The sequence below is a fragment of the Hibiscus syriacus genome, unplaced genomic scaffold (assembly GCF_006381635.1).
Source record: "Hibiscus syriacus cultivar Baekdansim isolate YM2019G1 unplaced genomic scaffold, ASM638163v2 tig00110332_pilon, whole genome shotgun sequence".
NCBI classification, from domain to species: domain Eukaryota; kingdom Viridiplantae; phylum Streptophyta; class Magnoliopsida; order Malvales; family Malvaceae; genus Hibiscus; species Hibiscus syriacus.
In genome coordinates, this window is record NW_024062688.1 from 9,547,561 (window position 1) to 9,564,371 (window position 16,811).

At 35.0% G+C, this 16,811-nt stretch overlaps 1 protein-coding gene and 2 pseudogenes across 2 annotated transcripts; 2 read left to right on the forward strand and 1 right to left on the reverse strand.

Annotated features, from left to right (window-relative positions):
• The first annotated feature begins 938 nt into the window (after positions 1-938).
• Positions 939-6,142, forward strand: LOC120120124 (annotated as a pseudogene).
• A 501-nt stretch (positions 6,143-6,643) lies between these two features.
• On the forward strand, positions 6,644-8,859 carry LOC120119766 (autophagy-related protein 8f-like). Of its 2 annotated transcripts, none has more exons than XM_039139576.1 (5): positions 6,644-6,693; positions 7,068-7,117; positions 8,182-8,233; positions 8,445-8,563; positions 8,647-8,859. In XM_039139576.1, the coding sequence occupies exons 1-5, from the start codon at positions 6,659-6,661 to the stop codon at positions 8,739-8,741; spliced, it is 351 nt and encodes a 116-aa protein (XP_038995507.1). In that variant the 5' UTR covers positions 6,644-6,658; the 3' UTR covers positions 8,742-8,859. The 2 variants fall into 2 exon arrangements, with proteins under 2 accessions (XP_038995507.1, XP_038995508.1); XM_039139577.1 differs by lacking the exon at positions 6,644-6,693 and adding an exon at positions 6,750-6,808.
• A 3,931-nt stretch (positions 8,860-12,790) lies between these two features.
• LOC120120125 lies at positions 12,791-15,470 on the reverse strand (annotated as a pseudogene).
• Between the last annotated feature and the right edge of the window lie 1,341 nt (positions 15,471-16,811).

Genomic DNA, 16,811 nt, shown 5'->3' on the forward strand with positions numbered 1-16,811 from the left:
TGGCACCCGCACAGTTAAGGATGCAGTATTTATCTTGTTTTAATTTCCCTCTGCTTAACATATAGTATCCACCATATCCTGGGGCAATTGTTTATGGATGCACTGTTTCAATTTCTTTAGTTTTACACTTAGGTCAGTGTTTGAAATTTTGGATCTCATGCATTGCTATATCACCCTCTGTGTTGGTGCTTACCACACTTTAGATGGAATGCATTTTGTCTTTGAGATGTTTTGGCATAGAGATTATAATGGATTTTATCTCCATAATCACTGAACCATAAGTGCTATAATTTTTATTTATATGACTTTATCTCCATTCCTTTTAGATCCCATCAGTTCTAAGTCATAATGAGATAATAGTACTTCAATTATTTAATATCCAGCGTGCCAAAAGTACCTGTGGAATTTTCCAACTATGTTATGGCTTCGAGCAGCATAGTCTTTCTTTTTGTTATGACCTTGAAGCATTTGCTTTCTGTGTACATGAAAGCAATTGTTATTTTATGCAAGATTTCCCGGATTTGTTTCTTGGTAAACATTTTTAGAGTGTTGTTATAATTCTAATTCAATTTTTTTGTTCAAATGTTCTTACAATAGCTTTAATTTTCAGCTTATTTAAGTACTCATATTCTATAAACTTAATAGGACTAACGTCTGCAAATTTGGCTATTTCTTGTCGGTGCAAATTGTTCTCATTATTGTGAGAAACCTATCCCAATATATTGCGCATGAGTTGTAAGCTTGTTATCTATGATTACTTGGTCAATTTATCTGCATGTTGGCACATGTATGTCTAAACTCTATTTCTGTTATGTTTCTATTTTTTATTGGCTTTGATTTACATTTTCAGTTGAGAATATTTTGGCCTGGTTATGCTGATTTATTTTATCATGTTAAAATCTGATAATTATTTTGATATCAATGGATCTATTCTACAGATGCAATTTGCATATAGGGGTGGAAGAAGGGGTAAGAGACCTTCTAGGGGGGCAGATCGGGTCATGCTGGTCATGGCCATAATGACATTCAGCATTTCCAAATCTTGTGGCTCCAAATTCTGTTTTGGATCCAAATGGAGCAGCTGCTGCTATGCTACCTTCAGCATCAGTTCCTGGTCATGCAACATTAACATCTCAAGTGCCACCTGCTCCACTCCAGCCACTTTCACGTACGGCTTGGTGTGAACTTTGCAGGGTTGAGTGCAATAGACCAGAAATCCTGGAGCAGCACAAGAGTGGAAAGTGGCATAAAAAAAGCTTGCAGGCACGAGAAGAGTTGCAGAAGCGGAACAAAGTCATATCTGGACAGCAAAGTATGCAAGTGCCTAATATGGGATCCGAGGAAAAACAACAAACAGGATAGTTCCCTCCTTGGGTGCCACTAATGACAACAAGAAAGAAATTGAGCAGCAGCAGGACGTTGCGAATAAACCTGAAGCATCAACAACTGGTCCTGCAGAAACTAAAACGAATTTAACGAATCCCTCTGAAGCTCGTAGTCGTGGTTTGAAGCGTATGATGAGAGGGGGACGAGGGGGTAAATATATGAAAAGAAATGAAGGATCTAGGCCATTTGAGCCTCCCAAACCAAAGATTTTTATTCCTTTTATGTGTGAATTGTGCAATGTCAAGTGTGAATCCAGGTGGTTTTTAACAGTCATCTGGCCGGTAAAAAGCATACTGCAAATATGAAGAGGTTTCATGGGCATCGAGCTTTATATGGAGAAGCAGGTCTTCAAGCACTTTATCCACCTAATATTACTGATCCACCGCCTCCTTTGATCCCTCCATTTCAGGTGTTATGATCCACAAGTTGCTTTAGCTCAGCTATTGACTTGTGTCCTTATCCAAGCCCAAGCGCAAGTCCCGGGTTAGCACCCCTCAGATATCTCTACCAAAAGCAGCATTGGAGTCAGCACAAAACCACAATTATTGAGTTCAGGAAACCAGTACAGTCATGAGATTCCTCAAGGTCATTAGCCACATCAGAAGTGAGGATGGATTGGCTATGATGGCAGAAGCTGAAACTTGGCGACAACATAATGCAGCAAAGTCTGAAGCCTCACCAGCTGCGGGAGATAACAAAGCAAATAGTCAAGCATCACAGTCTGAAAAGAATGAAGTGAGTCGGCAACAATCTTTCACTGCTAAGTCTGAAGCGGCAACAACTGTAGGAACTGATGTTAAGGCGGAGAATGGAGCTTTAGATAAAGAAAGTAAAGCAGTGATTCCCCCCATGGTAAAGCAGTGTCCCATGGGTAAAGCAGTGTCCTTGGATCCAGTTGATGGGTCAGAGCTAACAATGATTTGGAGGATCCAGAAGACGAAACCGACGACCCAGTAGAGGAAGCAGGGGAGGATGTTGAGGAGCAAGATGAAGCCGACTAAGTCGATCAAAAGACTATTGGCCCTCTTGAATTGGAGGATGTCATCTTGAATTTAGAAATAAATTCCATGTCTAGAGGTATAAGACGTGAGTGCTATTCAGAATATATATAGATATATATGATGCTGCTTTCTTTCTACCGTGTCCGCCGTAGGCATAGATCCAAGGAATCAACAAAAAGATATGTACTAATTGATAGTTGATGGATGACTTACTTCGAGGAATGGGAACTTGACTTTAAATAAAATTATAATTTCAAACAAAGAAGATTTAAGATTCAGATTTTTCTTATTAAAAAATAAAAATAAAGTGTATTAAATCAGGCAGGACAAATAGATTTTTACATTTTGTAGGGTGGAAAAAAGAGAAATGAGTACACAATATTTGGAATTTCCGCAAGGAACTAGCAATAAAAACAAGACTATCCTCTCGGGGAAAAAACCTCAAAAATCTTGTTCAACACCCTCTCTCAATCCTACGAATTTCATTCTCAAAACCAAAACATTCCATCTCCGTTCATAATTATTTATAAAAAAAAAATCTTGTTCTCTTGCTTCTAATCTTTTATGGCTCTCGTTGAGATCAGTGGGTAAATCTAATTCCGCTCTCAGTCACTTCTCTCTGCGGTTGCCCATGCCGTCTCTTATCAAATGGAACCCTTTCTCGCTCTCGCAGAACCCCTAAATCAAGCTTAGCTTAGTCTTTTCATGGATCCGGACCACTCTTCCGGGTTCCTACCAGTATTACGTCAACGGCGGTAATTACGGGTGGCCTGAACCCGAAAGTATCGACGAAATCAATGCCAATGAGGTACCTTTAATTATGGTTGTGCCCCTATTTGTTTCTGTCGATATATATCTATTTGTAACTTAGAACTGCATTTTTCGATGAATCTGATTGTTGCGATATGTCCGTATAAAAGAATTTGCTATCATGAAGAGTTAAATTCATTAAGAAAAAGAGAGAAAAGACATGGACTATGAAGATTTATATAATTCTGGAATTAAAAGAGAATTTTTTTTACTCCATTTGGAAGGAATTGGTAGAATTTAGAAATAGTCATAGTTATATGTTATCGAAATTTCTCAATCCAATTAAAGGAAACCTTTGTTCAAAGTTAGTTACTCGAGACAGTTATGTGGTAGGAAATTGAAAAAGGCAATGAGTTACCAGTGGCAAAGGATTCTTTTCCGAGCTACAACATAAATCAAGTCAATTGAAAAAAGGATCGTTTTTGGACTCGGTTTGGGATCTCTGTCGGAGGTGCTGTACTAGCTGGAGGATGGGTTTTCACTTGGCTTTGGCTGCCGCTGTTGCTTGGTGCACGAGAGTATTTTGACTGGTTAGGAGCCGTGGAATTACTGCTGGAATGACACCCGCCACGATATGTCTCAAGAGTTTGCTCTGTTATATGTGCTTTCATGCCATTCTCACATTGTAAGATAGTGAATTATGTTTCTTCATTCTTAAATGGTTTCTACTATATTTGGTTCTTTATCTTTATTTAGAATGCTACGCTTTGCCCTTAAAAACTTGGAACTCCTACTTTGCTAGTGAAATATTCTTTGAAAATATTTCATGTTGTAATTTGTTTAGAGTGCTGTATTATCAGGTACTTTGGGAATATTGATATTTCAGTAACATCTGCTGCATTGTCGTGGCTATGGCACTGCTCATGCAAAGAGGAAACCCTCGTTTTGCTCAGCTTAGCAGTACCATGTTTGGGTTATTTTATTGCGGCTACCTCCCTTGTTTCTGGGTTAAGCTCAGATGTGGTTTAGCAGCTCCTGCCTTGAATACTAGTAAGAATATGGTTTCTCACACTTAACTGATTGTAAATCTAAATGTTGGACAAATTTATTTATGAACAGTGAATATCAATATTGTTAAGGTGTAAGTGTAGAGCTGAAAATGGCCTTTTTTCCAAAGCAGTAATAACTTATAAACTGCTTTTGCTAAAACTTGGGTGGTTTGGTTAAGGTTTTGGGATTTCTAATGGTGCATCTCAGAACCTGTTATTTCTCTATGTAATGATTTTCAAATGTGTCACGCCTTTATTCCATCGGTGTGAAAACTTCATTCATGTTTATTTTCACATTGTTTTTCATTTGCATGTGTGTTGTGCCATTGTGGAAAGGGGAACAGGTTATGAGTCTATGACCATTCACAAACTGTTTTACGAGTTTCCTTTTGGCAGGAATAGGAGCTGGATGGCCTTATCTTCTTGGTGGCCAAGATCATTGGACAGTAGGCCTTGTGGCAACCTTGATTTCATTCAGCAGCATAATAGCAGCAGATACATAGCCTTTTGGGGGAAAGGTATGTATAGTCTTGATCAAGATGATCTTGTTCACTTATTTAAATAAATACTTTAAGATGCTTTGAATGGCTGAATTCTACATTAGTACAGCTATTTATGGCATGAGAATGATTTTTTTTCATTATATTTAAGAGGACATATCATCCAATGAACGTGATGTGTTTGTCCTGTTGTGATGCAGGCCATTGGCAGGACCACTTACCAATATAAGTCCAAAGAAGACCTGGGAAGGAGCTATTGTTGGCTTGGGTGGTTGTATAGCAACTTCTGTAGTACTGTCAAAGATTTTAAGCTGGCCAGCCTCTCTGTTAAGGTTTCAATCTATCTCAAGTAGTAATGTACTAAAGGATATTCCAAAATAGATATCTCTTTCACACACAAAGGTATCATAGTAACTTAAGAGCAGTGGTATAAGTTTCCGCACAAGACACTTGTCTCAAGATCAAGAGTTGGATTATTATGTTGATATAGCTTATGAATTATTAGGTTTGAAGACGGTACAAGTTCCACTAATAATTCAAGTTGTCCCCATTGGGTTACAAGTTGGTTTATTTCGTTAATATTTAATCTGATGGTTACATCCTTTGGTGTTCCTTCACCTTCACGCCATGCAGACATTTGATAGTCGGTGTGCATGTCTAATTCGAATTCCAAAGCTTTTTAGTTAGTCACAGTGCATGGAATGTGAATAATAGTGATGACTGATTGTTGATTCTTTTGAAACCAAATCTTGGTTAGGAACAGTGCAAGCAGCCAAGCGTCACTTGTTATTCACTCCAGGAGTCTAATACTGGGATTACTGGATTGCTTTTTATCTAAAATAGACGCGGTATTATGAACTTCACTACATTAACCCTGACTTTACATAGTCTTTTCATTGGTTTAGTGCAATAGCCTTTGGGATTCTCAACTTCTTTGGATCTGTTTTTGGTGATCTTACTGAATCAATGATCAAGCGCGATGCTGGTGTTAAGGACTCTGGCTCCCTAATCCCGGTCATGGTAACTATAGTTGCTCATGATTTATTCAATTAATTTCCGATACTTTGAGGGTTCACACGAACCTTGCTTACTTTAAACAACTGAAAAGGAAGCTGCTCATTATTTGGCTGGAATAATTATTCATGGATCATATCTCCTTCCATTTTGTCATCTCTATATTAACATTGTGTTTGCACTGTCGAGCAGGCGGAATACTTGACAGAGTGGATAGTTACATGTTCACAGGTGCACTCGCATACTCTTTTGTAAATCTTATTGCCGCGCAGATTTTGATCAATAGCATCAGAGGGGATACAAGATAGAATTTCTTCCATTTATATATATTATATATATATATATATATATATATATATATATATCGAACATCGAGTGCAGAAGCACATTTGACGGATTCATGCAAACGCTGTTAAGAATCTGAATGAAAGAAACTGAGGTTGCAGTGGCAACTCTGTTATAGTCAAGTCGAGTTTGAGTATTGTTGAGTTTGAGTCAATTTGAATGTTCATGAGTTTAAAATTATCAAATTTGATTCGAATTCAAATTAAAAGTTGAACTCAGGCTCGAACTTTAAAAACTTGAATATTAAATATTTTCAGATTTAACTCGATTGAAATTGAATATTGCATTTTAAAATAAATATCAATTTAATTTTAAAAATTAAAAATTATTTTTTAAAATTTTCTTGAATTTTTCAAATCAATATTAAGTAGTTAAGAATTCTAATGAACTCAAATTTGAATTAAATTTATTTGATTTAAATATTGATTAAACTTAATAAAACCAAAATTGGAATAACTTAACATTCATCTATCTCATTTAAATGGAAATTCCTGGAGGTGATCTTGTAAAGATAATATCGAATGAGAATGATGTAGAATTTTTGGTTAGCAACTTAACCGAAAAGCAGGAGAAGCGCGCCGTTTGAGCCAAACAGCCATCTGTCATCTTACTCATGTTACCGTCTTTTGTTTTCTTTGAACACAACAGGTCAGTTCTCTGTCGGTTAGTTCATTTCTCCTCTTATTTTTGCCATCTGCTCACCAGAGGAAATACAAACATAAACAAAATATTATTGCTTTAAATTTTAGTTCGCCAAAACCGGGTACGTTTCATACGATGAAATTTGGGGGTTTTGTTTAATTTGCGATGATCGGTGTCTGATTTCCATCAAATTAAAAAATATCATCATTTTTTTGTTACTTTGGGTTCTATTTCGTTGAAGTCTGTCTTTTTTTTCACCAATCTCAAATTCCCCTTCCCCTCCCCTAGGAAGAAATTGTTCAAAAAAAAAGCCTGTCTTTTTGTCTTAGCTATGTAAAAGTTGGGTATTAGTTGACATTAGGGTGTTGCCTATTGTGCAGGGCTATCAGCAGAATGGCTAAAAGCAGCTTCAAAATTGAGCACGACTTTGGTATGTTACTGATGTGTGTATTGGTATTAGTACTAGCATTTCTGATCGATTTTGTTGATTTTACTATTAGTTTACTTGAATCCAGAGAAAAGGCGTGCTGAGGCTGCAAGAATCAGGGAAAAGTACCCTGATAGAATTCCTATAAGAATTTATCTTTACCTTTGTCTTTCACCCCTTTTTCCTTTTCAACGTTTTGCTGATATTGAATAACGGTTTGATAGTTCCAGTGTTTGTCTACCCTTGGTGCATATAGTTTTGTATGCCTTTTATTTTTTTTAGCTTGGATAAGAAATTTGTGTGGCTAGGAGTTTTGGTTCCATTGAATTACGCCTTTGGGTAAGCTGCAGACAAATATGCTCAGATTTGGTAATGTTTCATCGCTCAACTTAGAGTTTAAATGCATGTTAATGCATGATCATCGTGGAAGACTTACTGACGCGGTGTTTGCTGCCTAACAATATTGATTTTGTTAATATCGGTTATGTATTTCATTCAATGTTCATGAGGTATGACATGAGGATTATAAGCCATTGTTGAACATTTGCTTTGGTAGGACTTCCATTACTGGACATTGTTGCATGTATAGAGCAGAACATGTAAACTTTGCTTTTGGCAAAACCAGTGCTAAGCTTGAGAAAAGAAAAGTTTGCACCATTTAGGCATGACAAGGTAGAACAGATGATTGTGAGGTGCTCTCTATGCATTTCCTATTCTAGATCTTAACAAAGATTGTCGGGGTATGATTCGATCACTTTAGTGTACGTCTATAAGTCTCAGGATCTCATCCTCGGTTGGTCTGCCCCTCACTGCTAGGAAGGGGAGAGAGAAAGGAAGAACAAGGAAAGCTTGAAACTCGAGCACATGAAAGAGTGAGTTGTGTGTGCCTTTATTCCGGAACTAATTATACAAAAGGCTTTGTATTAAAACCTTGAAAGGTTAAATGGAGGCTACTTGAATTAGTTTACGGTGTTCGGCATGTCATCCGTGCATTATGCAAAGAGATATTTATAACTTTGTGGTTATCCTAATCTGCTTCCATTGATATTTGCTTGTGTGCCTTTCAGGTGATTGTGGAGAAGGCGAGAGAAGCGACATACCTACCATTGACAAGAAGAAGTAAGCAGCAGTCTCATGCCAAGTTTACTGAATATGTTACGATTTATTTTTGTTTTTTTTGGGGAAAAAGAGAAAATTTTTGATTACACCATACTAGCCAGTATCCACCAAGTGTATGGCTGTTACATATTAAACACTTTCAATACAATATTGGCATCCACATTTTGGAACCTATTATGGTACTTGATTCGACTTTATTAAATGATTTCAGATACTTAGTTCCGGGTGACCTTACGGTGGGTCAATTTGTGTATGTGATTCGGAAAAGAATTAGACTAAGTGCTGAAAAGGCCATCTTCATTTTCGTGGACAATGTCCTCCCTCCAACAGGTATTCATTCCACTTGGAAACTTTCTTCTCTCTTTGAATAATTCCGAATGGCTTTTCAGTTCCGATCGACCGACCAATTGCAGGAGCAATAATGTCAACCATCTATGATGAAAAGAAAGATGAAGATGGGTTTCTGTATGTTACATACAGTGGGGAAAATACATTTGGGAGCAGCTGAGTTGATGCAGTAGCCTTATTTACATGTTAACGTTGTGCTTCAATTAAATAAGTGGCTTTATGTCTAATATGTGACCTTTCAGCCTATAGTTTCTGTGTATATAGATATTGTCAGCAGACTAAAATGTTACAGACCAATGGGAAATTGAACAAGTATATATATATAATATATATCATGTATTGCTATTGTCAATCTGCAACATGATCTGTTGGTAAGGTTCTTAAGAGAATTGACAAATATTTTGTAAAATTGCACATGTATTGCTTCTATTCACCTCAAAAAGCCGGGGAGACAACGGCGGATGAGGGCGTTCGAGACTGCTTCTCTTTAACAAGACACATTGGAATCCCATACTGGGTTTTAAGTCTCTTGACTTTATTAGTCATCATGAGTAACTACTTGGACAACAGCAAGTTCAAATCTCGAAACATTAATGTTCCTTTTTTTGTAATTTCAACACCAATTCATCAAACTTTAACAAAGCTTAAGAAGGCGTCGCCTGGAGTTTCAGAGCAGTGGGATCATCCACACCTGCCGTTGATGACTGTGCTGGACCATCCATGATTTAGGTACCCACGTCGTGGGAATTGAATGAATTACATGCTATTCATGACTTGTATTTTGGGTTGTAAATGAACTAACTTGAACAAACAAAGTTATATTCGTATTCGTTTATTTATTTTCAAAACATTCGTGTTCGTTATTTATTTTTGAAAAGGTTCATGTCCATTTGTTTAGTGTTTATGAATATGTTCGTTTAGTATTCGTAATATTTTCATTTAAAGTTTGTTTAATCGTCAACCGTCAACATTTGGTTTTTGTTTTTTATTACAAGCCAAAGAAAAATAATTAAATTACGTCACTAATTCTTAAGTTTCTTGGACTTTATAATTTGAAACTCAAAGTGCACCATATATTTAAATATCTCTATCTTCATAATATTTAAAATGTAAAGAATAAAAAGGAGAAAGACGAGAAAACAAGTTTATAAACGAGCTTGTTCGTGAATAAAATGGATCACACCATCTTTATTTGTGTTCATTTATTATTAAATGAGCGTAAAAAACTTTGCTCACACTTGTTTATTCAACTTAATAAACGACATAAGCAAACATTATTACGAACGACTCATGAACATTTTGTCAAACGTTCATTCATTTATATCCTTATCGGTATTATATCGATGTTTGCAAAAGTATATATTCTAATCGTTAAATTTAAAAAAAAAAAACACGATTTTTGGATGCTACGTTACTTTTCTCAGCTTCCCATGTATATAATTTTCCCTTGTGAAAAAGGAGATAAGCATATCTCATCTCCGTACCTTACCTCTTCTCATCTATACATCTGCATGTTCTAAAACACATCCTCTTCAACCTTCATTTAATTCTCTTACTACATTCACTTACTTCTTACACTGCAAACCAGTTTCATCGTTCCTTCTAATTTCCCTTAACATGTCAATCACTTATTGTTTTCTTCTTTTCTTCTATGCCTTTCTGCATGCATTTACTGCTCGTCGCCTCCGTAAGTTTACACTAAGAACACGCTTGATAAGAACTTCAGTTCTCCGTAAGGTTGGTTTAAGGAATCAAGACTCATTGCTTCTGCATTTAATACATCACTTGCTACATATTTCTGTTAATTTTGCTGAGTGATACGAAAACGGCTTCAGAAGGATCACAGTTGCAGTAGCAGAGGCGAAATCTCAGCAACAGGTGACGATGGTGATGTGGATCACAAGTCTGTAGTTTCAGCTTCATGGCGGGTGCCACATGAGAAACGTGCCGAAAAACATCTTGCTTTTAACCTGGATTACTCACCTCCAAAGACACACCCCCTTTCACTATGACAAATCACATATCACTACAGCCTGGTTGATCCAAACAATTAATGAATCCCCTTTGGCTTAGATCTCAAAATGTTCATCTTTGCAGCGTAGCCGTTGCAAAGTTACGTTTTGACTATGATGTGGGTAAGAATGAGTTATACAAGAAGCCCTTCTTTCCTTCAATGTGCCTCAAGACATATATATATACACTCAAATATTTGCTTAATTAATTTCTTCTACACTGAGTCACTGATTATATCCATCCTTCTTCATAGTATTATTCTTTTTTTGTTAACCAAGTGTGTGCCTAGACTAAGACAGTATTTCAGTAGCTTATGGATGAAAGTAAAATTGAAGGCACCACTCTATATACAAAAACATTGATAATAAATTAATTTGTTTTACATCTGATAAATCTATTGAAATATATATGCATGTGTCACATTTATTATTTTTTTTTCATTTTATAAATAAATGAAAATTATTAACATCATAATTTAAAAATTAATAGTGAACAATCACAAATCAAAGAATCGCGTGAAAAGGGATATTTGTTTAATAGGGGCAGATGTACTAAGTCCCATAGGGATAAAGTGCATCCTATTATTTTTGAAAATGATTAAATTTAATCTAATGTTTTAAGAAAAAAATTATATATCTATTATTTTAAAATAAAATTAAAATTTTAAACACATTCTTAAATTTTTGCATCTTCTATTTAATTATCTTAATGAATCCTCAACTTTCTTCAACCCTCAACTTTCTTCAACGAAGACGACACATCAAATGCAAGGATAAATATTAAAATGGGCAGCGGTCATACTATGCATCTGTATTGGATGAGTGGTAGAGGACCTTGGCACATTCTGCGAAAGAGTCCTACCCGTTCCATTGCTTTCTGCCCCACTGAAAGTATCGACATAATATTTATAATAATTTATTATAGAGTCTATTATTATTTTATAATACAGAGCGACTATTTTATAACATTCATTAATTTAATAATTATTTTAATATAATTTAGTGATTATTTATGTATTTTACAAATGAACTCAGCTGCTTACCGACGTGAAGAGCCGTAAGTCAGGAAAGACCTATCTGCTTATTTGCAAATCAATTTGGACAACTAAAGGTAGGTTTCTTAAAGAAAAACAAAAGTTGGGTTTCAATAATCCCATTTAATCTAATGATCAATTAATTTATGAATTCTATGGAGAATCGTTTTATGGATAATTCAATTTACTATTCATAAGGTTATTTTTAATCTATGATCTTGTTTTAAAAAATTCAATGTCTCGTCCTATTGCATCAATTAATTGTTGTTACATTTATGGTTGTCTTTTAACTCTTGTTCTATTACTTTATTTAATTCATGACTGATTCTAATCAAACATTTGTGATTGTGAAATGTTGAGAAAACTAAACAGTAGACTAAAGAAAACGATGAAAAGGCCAAGTTTTGTTTACAAAATTACTAGAGTTGCATCATGCAGCTTCATCGCTGCCTTTCCATTGCAGCAAACCCAATTCTGAGTACTCCGATGAGACTACACTTTGCACACTATTACTACCTGCACCCTACAAAATATAGCAATGTACTGCAAATCTATAACTAATGAAACTTCATGTCAGTTTTCCCTTTTTTTTAAAAAAGTTTTCACATGTTTACTTTAGAGGGGTTTTTTTCTTCAAAATTTTAAAAAATAGACTTTGTTGAGAGTTTTCCATATTTTGTTTAGAGGTTAGTAAAATAGGTTATTTTTTAATTCAACCCTATACTTTAGATAAAATATAATTTTGATCTCTAACTCTTAGATAATATGGCATTTCAACCCATAAATCTGATCAATGTGCCAAACCGTTTGTTGCTGCTCACAACCGTCGTCAGTCACTATCAACTGCCATCGGTCGTTGGTTGACGATGTTTATTTCCAATTCACTCTTTTTTGGCTTTTTGAATTTGAATTCAATGTTTATTTCATCGATAAATAGATTTAAAAGGTTCAAGTGTATTAATTAGTTGAATTTGAAGTAATGGATTGTTAGTTATATATTCACCAGTTAAAGGAGAAATACGTTAAAAGAAACGAAAATTGAAAGATAAAAGTAGGATTAAGTTTTGAGCATTTGAAGCAACTTTTATGACATACAAGGCTAACATTCAGAAGCATAAAAGCCTTCATCTTCATAAGAGTTCTTCGGTGTCTCTTCACAAAAACATCAAAACCCGTCCGCATAAGCACTACTAACATAAACTACGAAACCCAAACTTTCAGTCTTATGAAAACAAACATATCATGAAAGTGATAAATAAATTACCCTAACAAGGAAAAACCCTAGCAGTAGTTTTCACTTGTTTGGTAAGGGGCGACACCCATGTTGTTTGCAGCAAAGAACCCATCTTTCATCACCATTTCCTCTCCTTCCTACATGCACAACATTTGAAAGAGAATAATGCCCAAACTCCAAAGCAATTTGAACAATACTTTATGAAGAAGAAATAAATTTAAGGGTTAGGGTTTGAAAACACCTGTTGGTGTACGTTTGTTTTCTTCACGGGTTGATCAGGCATAAGTCCGAAATGTATGTCTGGAAAGTGGGCCCACTGAAAAAAAATTAAATATTATTAATACATAAATAACATTAATCAGGGTAAGTAAAACTCGATTAAATTCGGAATTTTTTTATTAGACTAATACTAGTAATTTTAAAAATTTGACTCTAATTTTTTTTTAATTCGAGTCGATTTATAAAATATAACTCAAATAATTCAATTTTTTTTAATAATTAATGAATTGATTTTCAAGTTTAAATTGAGTACTTCCATGACATAAAAATCGCTTATATATATAAAATGTTTAAATTGGAATCAAATAGTATAATAACATTATAAATATTCACAATTAAATTTAAACATAAACTGGAATTGGCTCGACTCGAATTTCATAAACTCGACTATGCTTAAAAAAATTCAAATAAAGTTTAAGTTATAAATATGACTCATCAACTCGATTAACTTAAAAAAATTACTATTAACTCAAAAAAAATTCTAATAAAATTCGAGTTATAAAATGTGATTCTTCATCTCGACTAGCTGAAAAAATTTTACTCGATTAAACCCATAGTAGTAGTACAACCTAGATTGTAAAAGGACTTAATTTGAGATAAATAATACAATAAAAGAAATGTGGAAGAGAATAATGGAATCCTGGGATCTTACATTCTTGGCAGCGGCACTGAAGGCCTCTCTATGACTTATATCAGGATTCCCAGCTTTGATGCGTTGGATTTCGTCCCTGCACAGATGATTTGATTTGATATTGTTCCAGTTCTAATCACTTTGATTTGATTAAGATTAAACCAAAATAATCAAGATTAAGCAGGCATTACTTGATGAAGCGGTTGTAGGCGGATGGGACTCGCTGTCTCTTCTCCGGAGCTGGACATAATAACAGACAAACAATATATTAAAATCACCTCGCTGACTCTTTTGGTAGCCTTCTGTCTTTCATTCCCTCTCTCTTCATCATCACCTCATCAGCATCTCTCACACAGTTACAGATCTATCTATCTTTTGCATGGATTCTTCTTTACCATCTCTCTTTCTTAATCAATTTGCCATAAACACGGACAAAGTGATAGTTAGTATGTCTTGAACGCTAGGGTTGGAGATAATGAACTTCGTCAAGATTTGGCTTGAAAGCATACGAAGTATAGCCTAGGGCTTTTTCTGTAACAACCAAGAACATAGGGATCTTGACAAAAGAAGCTTTGACTTGTCAAAAAAGATAGACCAGATCGATTTGAGTGGCTAAGCTTCTAAATTTCTAGCTTCTGAAAAGGGAGATGAAAAAGCGTAATCATTAAATGTTTAAGAATCTCACGTCTGTTGACCGCCGCAGGTTTGGGGATATCTTCAACTCCTCCATGAACAGCAGGCATAATAGATTCATTAATCTGGTTTGGTTGATTGATCACCATATTCGGTATTGCAGTGCTTCGAATCTCCTCCTACCATACATATAGTAAAATAGTAAATCAAAGAAAACCTAATTTGTGGAGAAATGAAGATATATGCATGTATACCAAGAGACTCTGAGGAGTGAAGAAGGAATGGCCAAGGTGAAGCTGATTAGCCGTAGAAGCAAACCAAGCATGTTGACGGACAAAAGATGGGTGCAGTGGCCACATCGAACCGTGACCGTCTTGAACAAGCTGGTGCAAGGAACACTCACCTGAGAAACAATTGTAAAACAACTAACAAACATTAATAAAAACACGGGAAAAGGGTTTGGGGAAGGAAAAAGAAAGGGAAAGAAAACGATACAGCGAGAACAGTGTCACAAAAGTTGCAATGGACGTAACAGAGGTGATCGGAGGGAGAGAGGTAGTCCGGTGAAAAGAAGCTGAAGACGACGCATCGATTTGTTAATCTTCTTTTCTCTGATGATGAAGATTTCGATCAGATTGATTGATTGATAGATGGATTGAGTTACAAGAAGAGATGGAGGAAAAGATGCTACTAAATATACTTGGAGATGTAACAGAGCCAGAAAGTGTTTTTCAAAAGTTTCTCATTTGTACATGGTTTTTGTAGTTTCAACAGTATTTTGAACAGGTTATGGATGTAGATTTTCAAACAGGGTAGGCGAAAATTAAAATAAAGAGGAAATAATAAGAATAATAAAGGGGTTTAGGTTAAAAGGGAAGAGAGGAAAATGAATGGTTGGCATTCCCAATGGATGTGTGCTTGGTGTTAGAGAAGAAAGGGACGTGTGCATGCATGGTAGTGAATAGCTTTGGCTCATTTCACCTTTGTCTTCACAGTTAAGATTAAAGACACCTCGGTTCTCTACAATTCCATGGGTGCCTTCAGCCCTCCACAAACAATTTATCATCCTCCTTTTTGTTCAAATAAAGCCCTAAATATGATTCTTTTTTAAAAAGCGTTCCATTCAACGACTTAAACATTATAATGGAAAGGGATATAAAATCTCAGTCAAAAAAACATCCATTATAATACAAATCAATAAATTAGTATGAATAATTAACAAATCAATTATATCGAACAAACGGTTAATCATAGAATATAATATCACAAAGGATGTAATCATCTCATGTGTAGTCTAACAATTCTTCTCACTAAAAAATATCGACTATGTAATTTAGTTCATCTTGAAGAACTTACAAAAAAACTTACATTTTATATTCATCAAGTTAGATATAATGGAGACGGATTACTAAATTGTGGCCGTTGCATATGATGCTTAACTACATGTAAGAAACTTGGGATGCATGAAAAATATAGTGGAGACGGCTTACTTAAAGTGATACTGTTACTTTATTCTAACACAGAAACATCAAAATGATCTACGTACATTGGTCATTGTGTTTGTAGTTTGTTGTGTAGGAGTGAGAAGTACGCATTAAGCACATACGATGTTCGAGTAATGAAGTAGATGATTGTCTCACACGTTTGAGTGGTGGGTTCCGATTAGGGAAATGATATTTATAATACCATCATCTTGTATGGATCGATTACCCATAGCTTAATTATTTTTGTTTCATGTTTCAATCAAAAAACAAAGGAGTCGAAACTAAATCAAGACATTGGAGTTCATAAAATACCGGGACCTATCATGGTAGCTGTTGTTCTCTTGATAGATTTATGATGAAATATGTGTTGAATATGTACATGGATGGTATCAAGGCCTTGGCTCAATAGCAAGGTTGAAGTTTTGGGATATTAAATGATCCAGGTTCAAATCACATTATATGAATATTATCCGTAGGTTCTTAATTCAAAATTTATTTTAATTTAAGTTTTATCATATATAATTTTTTTTAAATATATTTTGATTGCGAATCTCGATTATAATCGGATATGTATTATATTGAGAATGACTATATGTACGTATATTTAAAAAAGAAATAGCTACTCGGATGAAACGGATAAGAAACATTAGTGTCGATACTGATGCTAAGGCATCGAATATATAAACTACAGTAAGTACAGGAGATAAAACAATGTGACAATTTTGACAGTTTAACTGTCATTCACATTGCCATCAACATAACTGCGTCACTAAATATCACCTTCGAAATCTGTCTTTCGTCAATATGGTCCTTCAAAATTTCCCCTCTGATTTCATCAATATATATATATATATATATATATATATATATATTACTTGCCAAATTGCCTATAATTCTGACGATGTTTCCTGATTCCACTCCAA

Excerpts from the sequence above, each read along its gene's own strand:
- LOC120119766 (XM_039139576.1), top strand. The coding sequence starts at position 6,659 with ATGTTACCGTCTTTTGTTTTCTTTGAACACAACAG. Across the intron at positions 6,694-7,067 it reads GTTTTCTTTGAACACAACAG|GGCTATCAGCAGAATGGCTA; the intron begins GTCAGTTCTCTG and ends CCTATTGTGCAG. Across the intron at positions 7,118-8,181 it reads CAAAATTGAGCACGACTTTG|GTGATTGTGGAGAAGGCGAG; the intron begins GTATGTTACTGA and ends TGTGCCTTTCAG.